General features: G+C 37.7%; 1 protein-coding gene across 1 annotated transcript in view; it reads left to right on the plus strand.

The window, feature by feature from the left end:
* The window catches only part of dock2 (dedicator of cytokinesis 2), a 106759-nt gene that overhangs the window by 6802 nt on the left and 80441 nt on the right, over positions 1 to 19516 (plus strand). The window contains exons 9-24 of the mRNA XM_028009243.1: positions 428 to 509; positions 686 to 821; positions 1522 to 1597; positions 1833 to 1909; positions 3645 to 3895; positions 4131 to 4229; positions 4397 to 4469; positions 4754 to 4857; positions 8263 to 8461; positions 10567 to 10664; positions 10768 to 10857; positions 11103 to 11203; positions 12861 to 12995; positions 15945 to 16053; positions 16372 to 16442; positions 18224 to 18330. Coding sequence (XP_027865044.1) covers positions 428 to 509; positions 686 to 821; positions 1522 to 1597; positions 1833 to 1909; positions 3645 to 3895; positions 4131 to 4229; positions 4397 to 4469; positions 4754 to 4857; positions 8263 to 8461; positions 10567 to 10664; positions 10768 to 10857; positions 11103 to 11203; positions 12861 to 12995; positions 15945 to 16053; positions 16372 to 16442; positions 18224 to 18330 — 1808 coding nt within the window. The remainder of the gene's footprint in view (positions 1 to 427; positions 510 to 685; positions 822 to 1521; positions 1598 to 1832; positions 1910 to 3644; positions 3896 to 4130; positions 4230 to 4396; positions 4470 to 4753; positions 4858 to 8262; positions 8462 to 10566; positions 10665 to 10767; positions 10858 to 11102; positions 11204 to 12860; positions 12996 to 15944; positions 16054 to 16371; positions 16443 to 18223; positions 18331 to 19516) is intronic.

Here is a 19516-nt window from a genome sequence, read left to right on the forward strand (position 1 = left end):
GATGTAGTTTTATAGATGTCCCATATAGATGCAGCATTTTTATAAGAACTGGCGCTAACATATTTTCTTGATTGTGATATAAAATGACACTGTGTGCCAGAAAAATGCACTTTAGGCTTTATGCAGGATTTTTTTGCCCTATATTTGATCTGTTTAAGTGTTAAACCATAAAACAGCCATTTTCTTCATAACTAAGCATTGCTTTCTGTTGGTTTATCAAAGAACATAAGATAAATAAAAACATAGAATAAAATTGAAATTGGTGAAAAAATTTAAAGGGAAGCTTAAAGGGTGTCAATACTTTTGTAATGTGCTGTGTTATTCACATATGAGGTCTGTAAAATAGTTTCTACTCTTTATGTAAAATTGTAACTGAACGTTGATGCAGATTTTATGTGGACCTAATGTTTTTTTGTACTTTTTGCAGTGAGAACTACTTGGTTCGCTGGGGCAGCAGTGGTTTTCCAAAAGAGATTGAAATGCTGAACAATCTGAAGGTTGTCTTCACAGTAAGTGGCCACAGGAGGGCACTGTTAGACCGTTTCTTAACTTGGCAAGACACTGCACAACACAACAATGAATGAACTTGTTACCTGTCAGAGGGTTAAATTGTTGTCTTATTTTTCTCTCTGGCTTTTCCCAGAGAGGTTCTTTTGCTTACTTGTTCTCTGTCTTTGTCCACCAGGACTTGGGGAACAAAGACCTGAGCAGGGAGAAGATTTATCTGATCTGCCAGATAGTGAGAGTGGGGAGGATGGACTTGAAAGAAACAAACAACAAGAAGTGCACTGTGGGCCTCCGCCGGCCTTTTGGGGTGGCAGGTACTTCAAGTGGAGACAGTTGACTTTGTTTTGGCCCAAAGCTAAAATGATGTTTCCAGTGTTCCACATATATCATAACAGTAATTAAATAGTTGTTTAATTTCTTGAAAATACCCTTGTCTATGTATAGTAGGTATCCCTAGACATATTACAACAAATAACGATAGTGTCACTTTAACCTTAGCAAACTAATGCATCAACACTGAGGTAAGAAATATGCAAGCACCTAGATCAGTCAATAAACTGTTCTTCAGGGATATACATTGGCATTTTAGTAACCTTTTGCATAAAAATGAAGCCTTATACTTAAGATAACAGCAATTTGTTTCCAACCTATTTAATAATAGAATAACTTTTTCTATTGTTATTTTATCTGTTCTGCCAGCTAGTATGACTTTAATTATCACCTGCAGCTTTTTATTTTTTTTAATGGGGCAAAAATTTTTTGAACTAGTAACATTAGAACAGGCAGCATGATTAAAATAACTAAAGTGTGTGTGTGTTTTTTAAATGACCGTTTAACAACACTGTTGTTCAAACATCCTCAAATGATTTCTCAAGAAAGCAGCTGTCAGGGAGTGTGTTTTTCTCAACTACTCCCTGTTTGTCCGAGGTAAATCTGTTATATATCAATTATGGCTGTATAGCGTTTGCTTTGATTTTTCTCATCAGTGGCATATTTATTTTCTCTTCTTCGTAGTGATGGACATCAGTGACATTATCAAAGGGAAGCATGAATGCGATGAGGAGAAGCAATTTTTCATTCCCTTCTTCCCGTACGTTCTATTTCACTATTACTACTTCTTTTTTTCTTTGTGTCATATTTCTACAACCAATAAAGTATCTACTCAAAACCTGTTTCTGGGTTTCTGGATTTCCCTAAAGATCCTTCATGTTGTTAGAACTGAAATGTTGCAGTTTCGTGCTCTTGCAGCTGTCAGCACCCACAAGATTTAAAATGGATTTTTTTGTACATTCAACTGTATTTCTTTTGTGTATATTTGGTTTCAGGGTAGTGGCTGAAAATGACTTTCTCCACACCTTGCTGAACAAAGCGACAGCATTGCGAGGAGACAGTGGCGGCCAAGGTACTGTTCTGCTCTAACTGGCTTTTTCTTTCTGTTTTTTCATCCATGTGAAGCGTGTTTGCAGCCAAGACATCCACATGTCTGTGTGCTGCTGTTGCTTGTGGCAGGATAAATCTGTCAGTCACCGACTGACAGATTTATGTTCTTCTGTCTAGACTTTGAGCAGAACAGGCAACAGTGTTCATAGATCTTTAGTTTTTTCTTTAATTTTAATTAATCCCACTCCCTTTTACCCTAAGCTGTACTTTTACAACTTTAGTTTATGACACTGTCATGCTCTAGAGTAACTTTGCATGTTACATCTCTCATGCTTAATCTTCCTCTGGTACCCATTTGCTCCAAGCATAGCCTAGATATAGCGGGAGCACCTGTGGCCACCACATTTCAGTATTACTTACCTCTAATCTCTTCTTCTCTCTTCAAAATGCATTTGTCATTACACACATGCACACCCCCACATATTCCTTACATAGTAGTGTATAATTTTTATACCACATTCCTTAATATCCAACTCTCTTTTTTTTTTTTTACAAAAATCAACCCTATTATTTTTTTTTTAGTAATGTTTGTCTGATGCCATCTGTAAATGTTCAGAAATTGATTTTTTTTAGCATCAATACAGCTCCGCTGCAGACTCAATGCAAGTGCTACTTAAACTTTGCACCAAGAGCGCATGTCAGCATTACTCAATCTTGTGACACAGTCAGAATGCAAGAGCAAGACTTACTTACCCTTGAATGCTGAGTGGTTATCTAAAAACTACTCACACTGTGCACATCAAACTTTGATTATATCACAGATAAATAATAAATTAACTCAGGCTTTGATGTCACTGGAAAACTAACTTAATTTTGTTTGAAGCAAAGTATAAGTACCTGTTAGATACATTCTTCATTCCAATAGAAATGCACCATATAAAACAGTGGGGCATTGAAGTGACCCCCATAATTTATAGATGCTTCACAAAATCTATGTCATTCACTCCTTATGTTTTAAGTCTTGACCCAGGTAAAATGTGTTTAGATGTATGAACTACATGATGAGATAAGAAATGAGGGGACAGCAATTTATTCTGGACTTGCTAAAGTGTAAAATAATAGTTTAGCTCTTATGCCTTAACTTTAGTTTGTTTTTTAAATAATTTTAAACTATGTTTTGATACAGAAAGCTGCATATTTGCCTGACAATGACAGAACAAAAACTGTTCTTTCACAGTTGTTTATTTTAAACCGGTCTGAGTTGACTCCAATATACAATTAAAATGTTTTGCTTTCTTTAATTTCGTTGAATTTCTCATTATTTTTTCCTTCTCACCAGACTGAAATCAAATGTTTCTAGTTGCTTTAAAAAAAATCAACTAAAAAATGTAAGTTCCGTGGCAACCATCAACAGGGTATTTGTTTATGTTAGTTATTTTTTTATGTAGTTGATTACATGCAGACAGTATCACAGAAAAAAACCTTTGTTTTTCTCCTCTGGATTGTAATTTCATGATACCCCATTCAAATGCTGTGTAATCATCTAAAAACATAAAATAAATTACATTTTTCTCCTAAATTATAGCTTGTGAGTATTAACTTTAACATGATTATAGTTCAACATTGCTAAAGGTTAATTCTGCTTAAGTCTCATAGTTTCTAAATGATTTTGAGGCTTTTTTGTGATCAATGTACTCATTTAAATACTCAATTATTTTAAAAGACAAGTTCCCTACATCTCCAACTGTGCTCTTCAGGATTATGGGTCACCATGAAGGCTCTGGTGGGCGACATAGTTCAGATTCGAAAAGAATACCCCCACCTGGTGGACCGCAGCACGGTGGTAGCACGCAAGCTGGGCTTCCCGGAAATCATTATGCCAGGAGACGTCCGGAACGACATCTACCTCACCTTGCAGGGTGGTGATTTTGACAAGTACAACAAGACGACACAAAAAAATGTAGAAGTCATCATGTGGGTCTGTGACGAGGAGGGCAAAGTCATACAGGTGAGCAGGCCACATGTTACTGGACATGAACTGAACGATTTGGTTTGTGTGTGGAGCAGATTGAAGCTGAGATTGCAGCTGCAGAATTATGTGTCATGTATTATTAGCCAGCAGTAAACAGAGACATCTTTATCCCAGAATGGGAATCCATCTACATCCGCTTAAATAGACAGATGCTGCAAAATAAAATCTGACACATTACACTGACATATTTTTCCTTGGCCTGTTTTCATAGAACTCCATCTGTCTGGGAGCTGGGGATAAAGTGGTCAGTGAATACAGGTCGGTCATCTACTACCAGATCAAACAACCCCGCTGGATGGAGACCGTTAAGGTGTGTGGGTGTGTGTGTGTGTTGCTCACTGCTCTCCCAGCCAGCTATTTAGGTCCCTTTGAAGTGACTTGCTCTACATCATTTGCATTTCTCACTTCACTTTATTTTATAGGGCCTTAGAACATGGCATAGCATTACGTTCTCCAATAACATGAGATATCCTACAGGTGACAGTCCCTCTGGAAGAAATGCACAGAATTCATCTGCGTTTCATGTTCAGACACCGTTCTTCACAGGAGTGTAAGTAGCATCCAGCACCTGTCTGCTTTCTCAATGAGATCAGCGTCTCTAACACTTCTCCTCCTCCCTGTTCCCTGGAGCATAATGCGATACTGAAAGCACCTAATGATTCTAACCAATTTGCAAAATGACCCATGGCATCATTACTCACACCTGATTATTCAAATGAGCAGTTTTCCTGTCTATGACATCTGAAGTCTTCACCCTTCTTGTTCTCCCCCCACCCCCTTTTCCCTGATTTCTTTTTTTCTTTTTTTTTACACATCTTACTTCTTCCTCTACAGCCAAGGACAAAAGTGAGAAAAACTTTGCGATGGCATTTGTACGTCTGATGAAAGAAGACGGGACAGTTCTGCAGGATGGACTGCATGACCTTATTGTCTTTAAGGTGGGACTTTATTAAAGATTAAACAGACATAGGTCTTGACATATGCATGCTGCACAACAATTCACTGATAAACATGTTCACTTGACACTGCTTGTTTTGCAATACATCAAATGCCTATGATTACCTGATAGTGCTTTAGTAAACAGAATCTGTTTATTTAGTGCCATGGCTCCCAGACTGTGCACATTTAGTTATTTTACAATCAAACAAACAAAATATTAATGACAAAACATTTTGAAAAAATTATTTTATAACCAGTGAAGCAAGTTGGTTGAGCTGGTTACTGTACTCAAGCAGCAGCAGTGAAGCCTTGAACTGCTATCAAAATACTAAGCAATGTTTGAAGCATGTTGCCTCAAATTATGATTCAACGTAGGCTAAGGAAAGGGTGTGTAATATAGCTTTGTTTTCTATAAATGGACAAAACCATATTATTATGGTTATTATGAATTCTTTAGTCAAAAATAAACACATGGTGGACAGTTTTTTTTTGTTGCATGTTTTTAATGTAAAAAAAAAAGAAGAACAGGCTGAATAAACTTAAGTTCTGCATTCAGACCTGCACAGTCACAACAAATCTCCTTTAAAGCAACATCCTTAATGGGTAGACCTTTAAAGGAGTACCATTTGAAACTAAGACAGACAATGTGGCAAAAGGTATGATGGCAAGACTTAGTTCCAATCATTTTGAAACATTGCTTATGAATTATTTAGTGTCAAATTGTGTAATCACAAATCCTTTGTGGCATGACATCACTGTTGTATGTATGTATGTGCACCTTAAAATCAGGCATCCACTCTGCATTGCCATCATTTCAGTAAAGGAGCAGGATCTAGTATGTTTCTTATACCTTGTTGAATCTTTGACATAAAGAATTAGGGATGTTCTGTTGGCCAAAGGGGAATTAACCAGCAAAATAAAATTGTAATTTAATTTAAAAAATCGTAGGTGTGTGTCCTCTCTTGGATAAAAATTATGGATGTTGGTCTGTTATGGTTTTGTTTGAATTCATGAACTGTGACTCTCCTTATTGGTACACAATGCTTTGTGCTAGAATATAAAATAACTTTTTTGTAACTATTATTATTTAGCCTGGCCATTGCCGTCATGCACATTACACTCATTACATATGTCACGGACAAAACTAACAAATGGGTAAAATTTTAAACTTTAACAACATAGTCCACTTCTCAAGGAAGCAACTGTTTCTCCATAGCCAAAAGCCCAGATCTCTGTGCAAACTGCAGTACAGTACAAGGGCCTGGTTTTTATCACTCTATTTATTACTTCAAGCTTTTCCAGATTATGCATCTGAGCTACAGTAACTTACACATATTTATTGAATAATATGCAACTGGTGAAATAAAAATTTAAACCGAAAAAAGGTTTTTACTTAGGGACTTCATAAACAGCCGAGGTAAGCAAAACCTTCTGCACACATCCATCCATCCATCCATCCATCCATTTTCCGTTCACCCTTGTCCCTAATGGGGTCGGGAGGGTTGCTGGTGCCCATCTCCAGCTACGTTCCGGGCGAGAGGCGGGGTACGCCCTGGACAGGTCGCCAGTCTGTCGCAGGGCATCTGCACACATCATGTCTGGAAAACAGATGCATCTTCAAAAGTTATTAAGCTAGTAAAAACATTTTTGTAATGTCACTGCAGTAATAAGAGTCATCAAAGCAGAACTAAAGATATAGTGAATTTGGACAGGAGATTATGGCCTCACTGACAGGTTGAGTGAAGCCAAATAGACTTCCTGTTAAATGAGCCCAAGCTAAGATTGAATCGCCATATTGATTACGTGTCAGATGCAGTGAAGATTAATTACTCATGATTCACTCAAATACCAAATGGATGGCCCTCCTGTGCCCTCTTTGGCGATTATCTCTCGTTATCCCTGCATTCCTCTTGATCTAGCTCTTCCTCTGTGCTGCAGTGGCCTGGTTGAAGCACACTGCCGGGGGTGAAACGAGAACAGAGTTGTGAAGATGTGTTGTTCTGGTCAAAGTTTTCTCTTTAAAAAGTGTTTTTGTGTGCGTGTAATTTTTTTGGCAAAAACTTTCTTGCCTTTATTCACATACAGTATTTTAATACCTAAATCAGTGGTTTCCAAAGTGTGGGGAGCGCCCCCTAAAGGGGGTGCAGTGCCATTGCAGGGGGGGGCGCGGGAAGCTGTCTGGATGAATGAAAAAAAAAAAAAAACAGTTACACAAAAGTGTTTCACTGTATAGATGGTTTGTAGTGTGTTTTGTTGCAACCTGAAGTGTGAAATAAACTTCAGTGGGAACAAAATATGTGTATAGGTTTATGTGTGGTTGAACGATGTGTGTGCCCAGTTGATTTTTTTTTTCTTTTTTGAGGGGGATTTTATTGTAATCCATAGGGGGGCCCAGAAAATCTTTGGGAACCACTGACTTAAATTATCATCTAATACATGTATTTTTTTTAAATCTAGGAGGGTTTTTTTTTCAGTTGACAGAATGTGTTGATGTTGAAAAATGATTTCTCATTAAAAGTGAAGAATTAGTGAAGAATGTGCAAGAATTAGTGTTCAAAATAGAGTTCCAGCACATGTCCTTCTTATTTCAACAGTGTCCTGCCTGGCAGTACAGCAAGCATAATTGCTGTCCGAGTGCCAAGAAGAAGGCCAACAGTTTTACTTCCAGAAGTGATTCGTTATGACTTTTACTGTGATTTTCCACTTGATATATATATAAAAAAATAAAATTTTCTTTGAGTTTATTTTAATCAAGAGTCAAAAAGGAGAAAAAATAAAGAGAGAGATGTGAGGAGAAAGTTAGCAGGGAGACAGAATACAAGAGACACATTTAGTAAATCTGCTTGTACATTAGCACAAGCACATCTTAAGATGGTTAGAGGAGGAAGTGGTAGGAGTTGTAAGAAAACTCCAAAATATCTATTACATTTTCATTTAAAAGACTTATTATTGTGGGTATCTCTTAGAATACAATAACTTTATGAACATTATGATTGTTAGCTGAAATGAAAACAACAATTTGTTAAAATTCAGACTGGAACAAGAGAGAGTGCAGTCCCTAAAAGAAAATGAGAGCAAAACTACTTTCCATGTGAAAGATCTATTCCTGATTTCAGATTGTTTTTATTTTACGCGGAGAAAAAAAGAAAAAAAAGAGTTGAGACATTATTACTGCAGGTGACCTCGGTCGTGTTTTGTGACTTTTAATTCAAAACCTCAAGTATTACTTTACAACTGAAAACTCACAGACTCTTGTCTTTTTTTTAATTTAACTAAACACAGGATAAATCATTCTTGGTCCAGACCCAGAACACCATCCATCATACTATCATGTGGCCTCATTACCAAATTTACAGTAAATCACTATTCTGTGTAATGGATTCGAATCTACATTGTCTTTCCAGGGAGACAGCAAGCGCATGGAGGACGTGAACTCTTACTTGTCCTTGCCCTCGACCCGCTACCATCACAGTGACAACCACAAGGGGGCAGGGCTGAACCGCAGCGCCAGCAGCGTGTCTGGGGGTGGAGGCCTATCTGTGAGCTCCAGAGACAGCTTTACCATCTCCACCCTGGTCTGCTCCACTAAACTCACCCAAAATGGTACGTGCAAGCGTCGGTCTAGACATGTGTGAGCTTGCGGCAGCAGAGTAAATTAAACAGGGCAGATATTAGCAGCAGAAAGGGTGCTTGAAATTAAAGCTGACATGTCAAAAAACTTTAATTAACACCTTCTTTAGACGAGAAAATATGGCCAAGCCAAGACAATGAATAATCATCTAGCTGTGAAGATGGCAGAGGTCAGAATCACTGCTTCCAACAAGATTCTCTTCAGGTCTGAGGGTATAAATGATTAAAACTTCACTTCTGCTTGTAAGTAGAGTGGCAATGTGATGCAAATGTAGGGCTTAAATGAAAAAGACATCCAGCCAGTTAAAACTGGGAGAAATTAAATGTGATATTCACAGAAAAATGGGGACAGAATTATGATATATTAGTGTTTATATGTACCGAAGATTGTAACATTGAGGAGTGTTGGGCTCTTGTCTACAATGCCCACTGATGCAGCTCCACAGGCAAAATGCATTCAAAAAAAAAGAAGCTCATCAACGAGTGCTTAATTGCACAGCCACTCCAGACAGAGAGGTGTATCAGACAGGTGCAGAGCAGCAGCTGTTGTCAAGGAAGTCAGTCCATCATCGTAATGAACATTATCCTGCGATATTAATCACCTTTACCTCATTCACAAACACACACAGACGCTCAGGCCTTTATACTCACAGGGCTGTTCAGGGCCAACCTCCAGATGTGCAAGCTTGGCGTGGCGTGTCAGAAACTGTTGGACCAGGCGAAGAGTTTGCTCTGAAGTAGCAGACAGAGAAATCTGTCCCATGTCAAACACTGTAACATATTTAATGACTGAAAAATGGGATTTGGATGCTCAGGTGTAAACACAGACAGAGACATGAAGCAGAATGTTTGCTGATTAAATGCAAAATGATTGGCATACAGGAATTGAAAAAACTTGTGCAATTAACAAAAAGTTGTTCACCTCATTGCAGGTTAAAATTCTAGAGGAATTTGTTGAGCTAATATGACCTTAACTTTTCCATATTTGCCAAGACGGAAGTAATTTCCAATAGACAAAGTTTTAAAAAACTACCAGAATGATTTTAGATATTATATCTGCTGACCAACACAAGCAAACACTATGTTGGAGTCTCTCACTAAAGGTAAAAGTACAAAGGATGTTAACATTGTTTATGAGAATAATAAAGTGTATCGCAGTGTGTATCATTTATTTTTGTTACCATTTATTACCAGACGTATTGGCAGTAAAGGGTAAATTCTGCGGTTAGTCAGACTTTCTTGAGGACCAGGGTTGGGAACCACTGGTGTAAATATTACTGGCCTCGAAGCATTGGAGACCTGTTCTTTGAAGCAACAAATGCCTCTCAGGCTTGCAGTCCGATGGACAAACCTGCATTTCCTGCAGTTATCAGGGGAACATTATCTGTCTAACTGCATTGTATCAATGTGAATTTTGGAGTTGCGTCAAGCCCTTTGCTCTAGGGATGCTTTGGCATATCAAGGCATTTTGGACTCCTGTTTCTACAACTTTGTGGAAAGAGATGGGAGATGCTTTCTTCCTGTTCCAACATGACTCCACACTAGTAAATCATTCACTGACCTTGTATGAGCTTCCGGAAGAAAGATTGAAATTGACATAAACACACCCCTTAATCTTGTGGAAAGCCTCCCTAGGTTGTTATAGCTTAAAGGGGTGGGCTGATGTAAAATTAAACCGTATGAATTAAGAATGGGATGTCATTGATATTAATTTAATGTGGAAATTTAGGTTTATGTAAACTTTTACAAGGCATTGCATCTGTCTTCATGTACATCCTGTGTACCACTTTAAAGAAAAGAAGATCATATCTACATGTGACAAGGTAGAAAGAAGCAAACTGCTGATTTCATTAATTGTCGAGTCGACTTTTGTTTTCAAGGAAAATCCATTAGACATTGTTAGCTGAGTTAGCCGAGCAACAAAGTCACCTTACACATCTGGAAAAGTTTCCCAGTGAGTTGGGAAATGCCTTTTTATTATTTTTAGTTTTGTGCAGCATTATCAGCTAGACAGTATACGCAGCTACCTTCATACGAGAAATACATCTGACCTGAAAATATTTTGTTTGTGATTTCAGTGGGTCTATTGGGGCTGCTCAAATGGAGAACCAGGCCTGACAACCTGAAAGAAAACCTGGAGAAACTCAAAATCATTGATGGCGAGGAGGTGGTCAAGGTCAGTGCTATGAAAAATTAAGGAAACCCAACATGTCTCTGCATGAGTGTGTACACCGGCATGGGGTGTGTTTTCACACTGGCTCTGTTTTGTTTGCATTTAGTTTCTGCAGGACACTCTCGATGCCTTGTTCAACATCATGATGGAGCACTCTCAAAACAACGATTATGACATCCTTGTGTTTGATGCCTTGGTGAGTTTGTGGGGTGTCTCCTTGAAGGGTACACATTTTGCCAGGTATGACTCTGAATGTGTGACATGTCGACTCAGACAGCAGGATTCCTTGACAGGTTGTTTGGAGTCTAACATATCTATGTGCCCATCTTTTTCAAACAGTCGTGTTTGTCAGATAGTTATCTGGCTTGTAAAAGTGTGCTGCTACTGTATGTAAACAAGTCACTAACTCTTCCTCTGTATTGCATATTTTTGCCTTGGCAGATTTATATCATCGGTCTGATCGCTGACAGAAAGTTCCAGCATTTTAACACTGTTCTGGAAGCCTACATAAAGCAGCATTTCAGCGCCACACTGGCCTACAAGTAGGTTATTTTTGAGCCTCTTATGTGTTAGTGGATTTATCAAATCTAACCATTCTACAACATTCACATTCATTTTTAGGTGTTGACTGTTTAAAATGTAGCGGCAAATGTTGGATTGATATATTTTTGTCTGTTAAAGATTCAAGGGAAAATGCTTGCAGTGGTGGGTGTTTTAGAAGCTGCATTAGCTCTTTGAGTGTATCTGTATAAATGAATCCCCTGAATTTAGTTTTTTTGCCAAACTAAAATAATTTATTAAAGGATGATGCTGATTAATAGATTTGTAAACCTAGCTTTTGTCATTCACCTTAGTGCTGCTGCTGATTTTATCACAGTTATTATCACATAATTTTTTGTGTATTTGAAGTCCATAAAAATCTTATTTGATTCAACTAATGATGCTCAGTATGAATGTCAAAAAAGTGTTTTGGTTGTTTGGTTTTGGTTAGTCTTCTGTGCTCGACTATAGAGAATCTGTTGGTAGAAGAAAGGTTAGATGTAGATGCTGCATCGGTGTCATCAGACTCACTTTGCTGCTGTCAATGTTTTCTGTGTCAAACAAAAAGTACTCATCATTCTAAAGATAAAGGAATGCAAGAAAGTTGAAAGGAAAAAATTTAACAATTAGTCACAGTGCTCTGTATACACTGTATGCATATATTTATATATATATGAATGTGTCTAATTCCTGCCTTCCTACTTGTTGTTTCTGTTTTTACACATGGCCTCACCACTTTTTTCCCCTCATCTTCCTCATGGCACGTATTTCTTGTCTCCAGCCCATTTAAATATCCATCTGTTGGCATCAAAATGCAATGATTCCCCTACTTGTGTACTGTGTTCACCATGTTTAAAAAAGGTCATTGCAGTTTATTGCCTGTCAGCTAGGAGGCTGTTATGTAAAAGTCTTTAACTCCCTCACATCACATTTTAAACTGCTCTAAAAAAGAAGAAATCATCTTGCGCTGCTTCTTAAGCCAGACGTATGTAAACAACACTAAATGGTATTAATTTGAGCACATTTTATAGAGCTATCATGATGGCAGCAAGCTTAAGTCACAGTTTATTATTCGAATTGATTCTTGTTGTTTAAAAGGATGAAGGAGTTGTGAACTGGTTTGGAGGTGATTCCCTTTTTTCAATTTCTTGAAAATAGAGCTTGACAGACAAAAATCTTGACCTTTTCTACTCCCACTGCAGATATATGTTTGCATTTTATGCCATTGAGACGTCTCAGGAGGGGTGTTTGCTAGGGAGCTTTAGGAGGTCATAAACTCTGTGCCTCCCACACCTCTCTCCTGCTGCTCTGAAACACTGAAGTATTTCTATCTGTGACTAAAGACACCTGTAGGGCGTACATTTGTTGGAGAGATTTCTCTTTTCCACAATGCCTCTGAGCTCAAATAAAAATGTCTAAGTCTCACAGGTACATCTGTGGATATATGGAGAACTTTTTGGGTTTTATGTCAAAACCACCATCCTCCCAGTTTGTCTGTTTCTCTTTTTTATTTTGTCTTTCTGCTTTGTGGATAAGAAAAAACATTAGCTGGTGGTTAGCTTTTCAAACCTCAGAACATAAGGAAATTAATTTAAAAAGAAAAGCGAGAGTTGTTTTGATTTATGTCTGTGCTTCTCTGCCTCCTTTATTCTCACACAGAAAGCTGATGTCAGTGTTGAAGCGGTACCTGGATGTGTCTAGCCGTGGAGAACAATGCGAGCCCATACTGCGAACCCTCAAAGCCCTCGAGTACATCTTTAAGTTCATTGTTCGATCACGGATGCTCTACTCCCAGTAGGTTCTTCATTTTTCTGTCAGCTATTCTTGACTATAATCACTTCATATTTTGTTCTTCTATTATCAAGAATAAAAAAATACAAATTATTGAATATACACAGCACCTTGTGACCTTTCATTGTTCAGGTAACTGTGTTTGACAGCTCTGAGACAAGATGCTGCTGATAACAGCACTAATGGTGCTAATAAGCATTGATGATGAAGTGCAGCAACCAAATGAAAGCTAATCTCAGTGCAGGACTGCAGCCAGAAAACAAATGTTCTGCCAGGGGAAATGCTCTCTGTGCTGGGAGAGCTTCCAGAACCGCATCATGTAATAAGTGCAAACGCTTTAGTTTAAATCGATAGGTCTGCCTTGCCTAGTTATGACGAAGGGTGTTATGATTGCGAACTGCAGAGGGGATATTAGGCAATGATCTTTGCAATTCTGTTTCTGCATATATGTGAGGCAGGAAGTTTTGGAGTTGTGTTAGGGAGGCTTTATTTTTCAGCAAATTTAAATCTATTAAATATAATATTCAGTCCAAATGAAACAACAATCATTTCTGTTTTAGTATGTTTAGTTATTTTACTAAATCCTGTCCTTTTACCGAAAGACAGTAGAAATAGAGAAGGTAATGAGTAACAGAAAACTCTGACTGCATCTTGATATTTTTATTATTGGTAAAATGTGAAAATATCATTCACCAGAAAAGACAAAGTGCAAAGATTTACTTATTTTTTCAGAGTGCTTTAAAAACAGGATATCCCTGTATGATTTACATGCAGTTTCAGGAATGTATACATTATTATAGAGGTCAGGCTGTTTTATTTCTTTGCGTTTATCAACCATTATTTTGGATTGATTAGCTCTATTTACTTTCTGTGGTTTTATTTTCTTTATTCTCTGTTTTGTTTATTTTCTAGTAACTATATAGACTATATGTAAATCTCCATCAGCAACAAACTAGTCATTAGTTACTAATAATAACTACTACTTAGTTATTAATTGCTAAGTATTTGGCCTTGAAATTGTCAGTATTCTGAGGAAATTAAACTCATGTTAGACAAACCAGGAGTGTGGGATGTTTACTTCAACATAAAAGAAATAAATTAAAGTTCATGTTCATTTCCTTCAGCTATTCTATACAGAGTTCCTATGTAGTATGGGGATGCATGGAAACATATGGGATTTAAGTATTTTTAAAGACTGGATAGGTTTGGAATATATATATATTTCCATTTTATTGTCTTTTCCACTGTCGAAATGTTGGATGCAGTGACAGTTTTTTCATGAGTGGCGCTCCGGGCTAGTCCCTTCTTTTGCTATCCAGCAACCAATCAAAATACAGGAAATGGACTAAATTCTGACACATGATAAAAGTCCCACACAAATCACTAAAACTATTTCCCGATGTCAGCAGTAAGCAGAGGGCAATAACTGCTCACACATAAAAGCAAAGAAAACTTGTTCATGGTGCAACTAGTAGATCAGTCACATGTTTTAGTCCCCTTTCTAATGCCGCCCTGGGCAACTGCCCTCATGGCTCATAAAAAACTGCCTCAAGCTTTATCCATATATCAGTCCACCTGTGTTTTTCCATCATCCTTCCATTATTTGTCTACTCATTTGTTTTTCCATTTGTCTGTCTATCTATCTGTCCATCTTTCCTTCCTTCATTCAGCCCTTCTTTCCTTGTAGGAATACTGTTTTTACTCATGTAGGTCATCACTTTTTTGTGTTTATATCAGAGATGTGTATTTCGAGACCAAATGCACTGGGTATTAATTCACCAAATCTAACCTGACAGTCATGTTGTTCCTTTTTGGATTTTTGTATTCCACAAGCATATTTTTAATTAGACAAAGGTTATTTTCTCCAAGATGCAGCCGTTTTAGCTGACAGTGAAAGCGTAGTGTTAGTCCACAGCCGAGTGCGATAACACAAACACTGACCCTGATACAACCGGATATCTCTCTAAGCACCCCGTTAAACACAGATAGAGTTCATGGATTAAACAGGACAATGCTTCTGTAATCATAACTATATTCTGCAAAGAGCCCAGTGATAATACCTCTGTGCATTACTGCTTAATCTCACTCCCCCCATGCTAAATTCACTGTGAGCCACTAATCCATCCCTCCAGCTCTCACAATTATAATTAACAAATGTGCAGCACAACTGAGTCACACAAAGATAGTGAGGAGCAGGAGGGATGGAGAGATAGATTAGAGTAAGACTTGCTAAGAGTTAGTGGAGGAGAAATTTAATAGATCATGACCAGAATGGCTCTTTAAACAGATTGTAAATAGCAGCAACAAAGATAACCCAGTTTTTTACATTAATGGTTGTTGTCAACGCAGCGGTATAAATATAAATATTTACCTTTTACCTTGGCAGCATAATGTCTTGTTAGCATAATAGTGTTTGTGCCTCCCTGTTGTGAAATGTAATGTGCCGAATTACATGTGTTGCTTTGTTGTATAATTACTCAGGCGGTCTGACTCTGATATTCTCTTTCCATACAAACTCAAGACTTTAGGTGTGATTTCAGTGCCTGATTGCTGTCGTTATCGAGGTAGCTCTGGCTCTGCTGATTATTATCACCATCTGGATTCAATTTAGGTTACAGAATAAAGCCAAGATGGTGAGATAATTTACACTTTATAGAAGCAACAAAGAATTTGAAAAGTCTTCTATGAGCGTACAAGTGACTGTACATTTATGGTGTTAGAATACAGATAAGGCTCCTTCTATTTTCTCAGTATGTTTGTCTTTCCTACCAGATTCAGTTTCAATAAATATTTAGGACACCTGTTGTTTGCCTTATCCTTGCCTTTTAAAAAGGTTGATACTCTAACTCTTCTGGCTCGCTGCCCTCTCCCATTGTGACAGATAATGTTTTATTAAGGTTTTTGTGGAAGATTGTTTGTTGCATTTCCATACGCTCTCTCCTGCCTTCTCAGGCTCTACGAGGGGAAGGAGCAGGCTGAGTTTGAGGACTCGCTGAGGAGGCTTTTTGAGTCCATCAATAACTTGATGAAAACTGACTACACCACCACGCTCCTGCTCAGGGTAATTACACGTCGTCAAACCGTTTTGTCTCTTTCACTTTTACTGCATTTCCTGTCTATGATTGTGTCATCTTTTCTTCATTTCCCCCCTTCTGGTCTTTTCTGATTTTCACAACATCGGTATTCAAATGCTTAAAGTCTTTTCCCTTCTGACTACTTACATCAAGATATTGAAACAGATCCAGGCACAAAGCAGCGTGGCGGGGAAATGAGATGGATCCATTTTTAAATGCGAAACGAGCCTGTTTGATGACAAAGTCACCTTCCACAGGGGGACAACCAGTGATTCTAATGTGTTTTGGTACGTGTGTGTCATCAGGTTGCTGCTCTGAAGTACCTGCCAACAGTACTGCATGATGTCGAGAAAGTTTTTGATGCAAAACTCCTCAGGTGAGCTCACTGTTAAAACTAAAAAGTATACAAGTGTCGTTGAGATGTGTAGATGAATGGGGTGTGTGAGAGCTGTTGGATTTCTTAGTTTTGTTTACTGACCTCTGCTCACCTCATTCACCCACACACCTCTCAGTGCTTAAGCTTTGCCCCGTTTAACCAGGAGATAAAAATCCCATCAAACTGATGCAGAAACAATGACAAACACTCTCAGCTGCTGTGCTGCCCTTTCTGAGTGGCCTTTGCAACTTTACACTTCTAATTTTTTTGGTCTCGTAAAAAGCTAGATGACTTGGAATGACCTACTTGACCTCTCCTTGAACCATAATCAAACATTTATTGCACTTTTTATCCACAAAATGGCATGTTTGCCCATTCCCCTTCACTTCTTATGCTGTTTCAGCTTCATATTTTTTAAGCATTTCTTCATTCATCCTGTGGCAGTGCAGCAACTAATAGATCCATTTTCTCGGGATGACCTTTCTACGTTACAGAAATAAGATATTAACCGATGTTTTCAGAACTATCTGCGTAGCATTTTGAGGCTTTTTGACCTTATAATTTCTTATTTCACCTCTCTCTGATCTTTGTTTGTCCTTTTATTGGTTGTACATTATCTGTAGCCACCTGTTTATCTCTTATAGCTTCAATATTTTTTTTTTTACCACCTGACTCACAGCCACACACAATATTTCAAAGATACCGAGGTGTAAAGTTGAAAGTCGGGACATCTATCCTCATATTCTGTCATTCATTTTTCCCTTTCCTTCTTCTGCACATAAATCCTCTTTTTTTTTTCTTTCTTACTTCCGTACGCTCTCATTCACAAACCTATCAGAGCCATCTGAACTTGAAAGTAAGGTCCCCGCTGCATTTTTGATAAGATTTGCCCCAAGCATTTTCCACAAGCAAACTGTTTGAATTACAATCACAGTGCAGGAGGTGGACATCAAAGCTTTCTTATATCCTCTACAGATCCTACACATTGTAAACTTAGCTGCAGTCTGATCCGTGTAGTGCTGCTTGCAAATATTTTGTCATCTGTGCCTGTGTTTTATTGTCCTTTGCTTGGCATTTCAGATTTTAATTAGATTCAGCTCAGATTATTAATGGGCCTGATAAGTCTCAGATGGCCGTCTGTGCCTCAGCATGTGCCCATGTCAGCTTACACACATCATAACAGCACACAAACCTTTCTATTATGAAGGGTGTGTATTTTATTATTTCACACTGTTAATAAAAATTATACCATGTCGGCTGGCAAAAGATGAGAGGAGCAGGAAAAAACGGAGAGAAGGAGAAGGGACAGACGTTTTGCTGTGGTCTGAGTATTCAGTCTTATCTAAGTAGCATCAAGGCAACCAAACAGGCTGTTTAACCTGTTTAATTATTGAGAAATTGAATAAGAGGCGTTGGCTTCATTAATGAGTGTGCATGCTTCGGCTCATTTGTTTTTATGCAGTAAACGCCGCTCTCCTCGTGGTTCTGGTTCATGTTTTCTATGTTCTACAAGTGCTTCTTTTAGTGGATTCATGTTTTTTTAACCTTTGAGGTCCGATGACTGAAGCTGAAAATATTAACAAGGTGGTTGAAGTGCTGATCTTAGCTTTGAACATGTACAAAGCATTGCCAGACTACTTAGACAAAATGAAACATACGCCTGAATGCAAAGTCTAAACAAATATGAATTGTTTGCACCAGATATTTCCAGGAAAACAAACATGTGTTGCTGTTTTCTCATGTAATTAATACTCCTGTCATCCATTGCTGTCTTCCCTCAGCAAACTGCTGCATGACTTTTACTCCTGCATCCCACCTGAAAAGCTCCAGAAACAGAAGGTTTCCTCCATGACTGAAATTGTCAGCAGCCAGCTGTTCCAGAAACAAGGTGCGTCTTCTTGTTTTGGGTTGTTTTTGCCTGAGCAGTTCGTTATTAAACGACAGCGGACCTAATCCTGCATGGAGAACCAGACATAAACTTGCTTCATGTCAGAAAAATGTCAGCTGATTCTGATTTAAATGCCAGGAAATCTGTTTATTCCTCGTCACATAATTTATGAATTTACAAGAAAAGGTCTGTGAAACATTATCATTATTTCCAACAGAGCAGTTGAAAAGTGTCCCTGCTCCGCTTTATGAAGAGTAAAAATGTTTATAGTTCTAAAACAATGTCTTCATCATGGTTATTCTGAAGGCTTAATGTTCCATTTTATTTGTCGACTACTCAGTCAAGCATCATACATAAAGGAGGATGAGCACTTTGAGCTAATTCATAGCTCAAAATCGAGCCATATTTTTTGTACAATATTGCTTTATTGCTTGCATGACCCAAATTAATCTGCACTTTAGACAGAGAAATGGACTCATGTTCCACTCTAGGATACTTAAATGAACATATTTCATCTTAATTATAATCAGGTTAAATATTTAATTTCTCTGTAATAAGCTCATTTAAATTTCCCTCACATCCAGCTTTTCATATTGACTTATATGTGTTTCATATATTTGGTTATTAGGGAAAGACACTGTGGGGTTTGCTGTTGTTTTGTGCTCTTGACATTAGATGTAAATAGCCTGGAAGCTGATAACAGTTTTCCTTGGATTGACTCTAATCAGTTTTTGACAGTTAAATCAGGTTTTTAATTTTTCATTATAGCAAAATGCATCAAAGCAATTCTTACCTTGAACCATTCATGTGTCAAATGAACCAAGTGACTGTACTTTAATTATCTTTTTCTTTCAAATTTAATAAGAGACCTAGGAAAATTTGAACCAAATTCCTTCCTCTGAAAGAAAACCCCAACATTATCTAAAACATTAGTTTTAGATGTTTTAGTCTTGACAGACCTCGAACAGAGACCATGAAGCCCTAAAATCGAAAGAGGGCATAATAAATATATATTTTATTACTATAGCTACATGCATGTTTATTTCGCTGGAATATGAACTTTATTCTTTATTTTATACCTGATGGTACATTCTTTTAACTCAATCTTTTTTTTTACTCTCCCAATTTTCACTGCATCAACATTAACCATCTAAATCCATAGATTTTTATTGTCGTTCACTTTATT

Source organism: Xiphophorus couchianus, chromosome 23, assembly GCF_001444195.1.
Source record: "Xiphophorus couchianus chromosome 23, X_couchianus-1.0, whole genome shotgun sequence".
NCBI classification, from domain to species: Eukaryota; Metazoa; Chordata; class Actinopteri; order Cyprinodontiformes; family Poeciliidae; genus Xiphophorus; species Xiphophorus couchianus.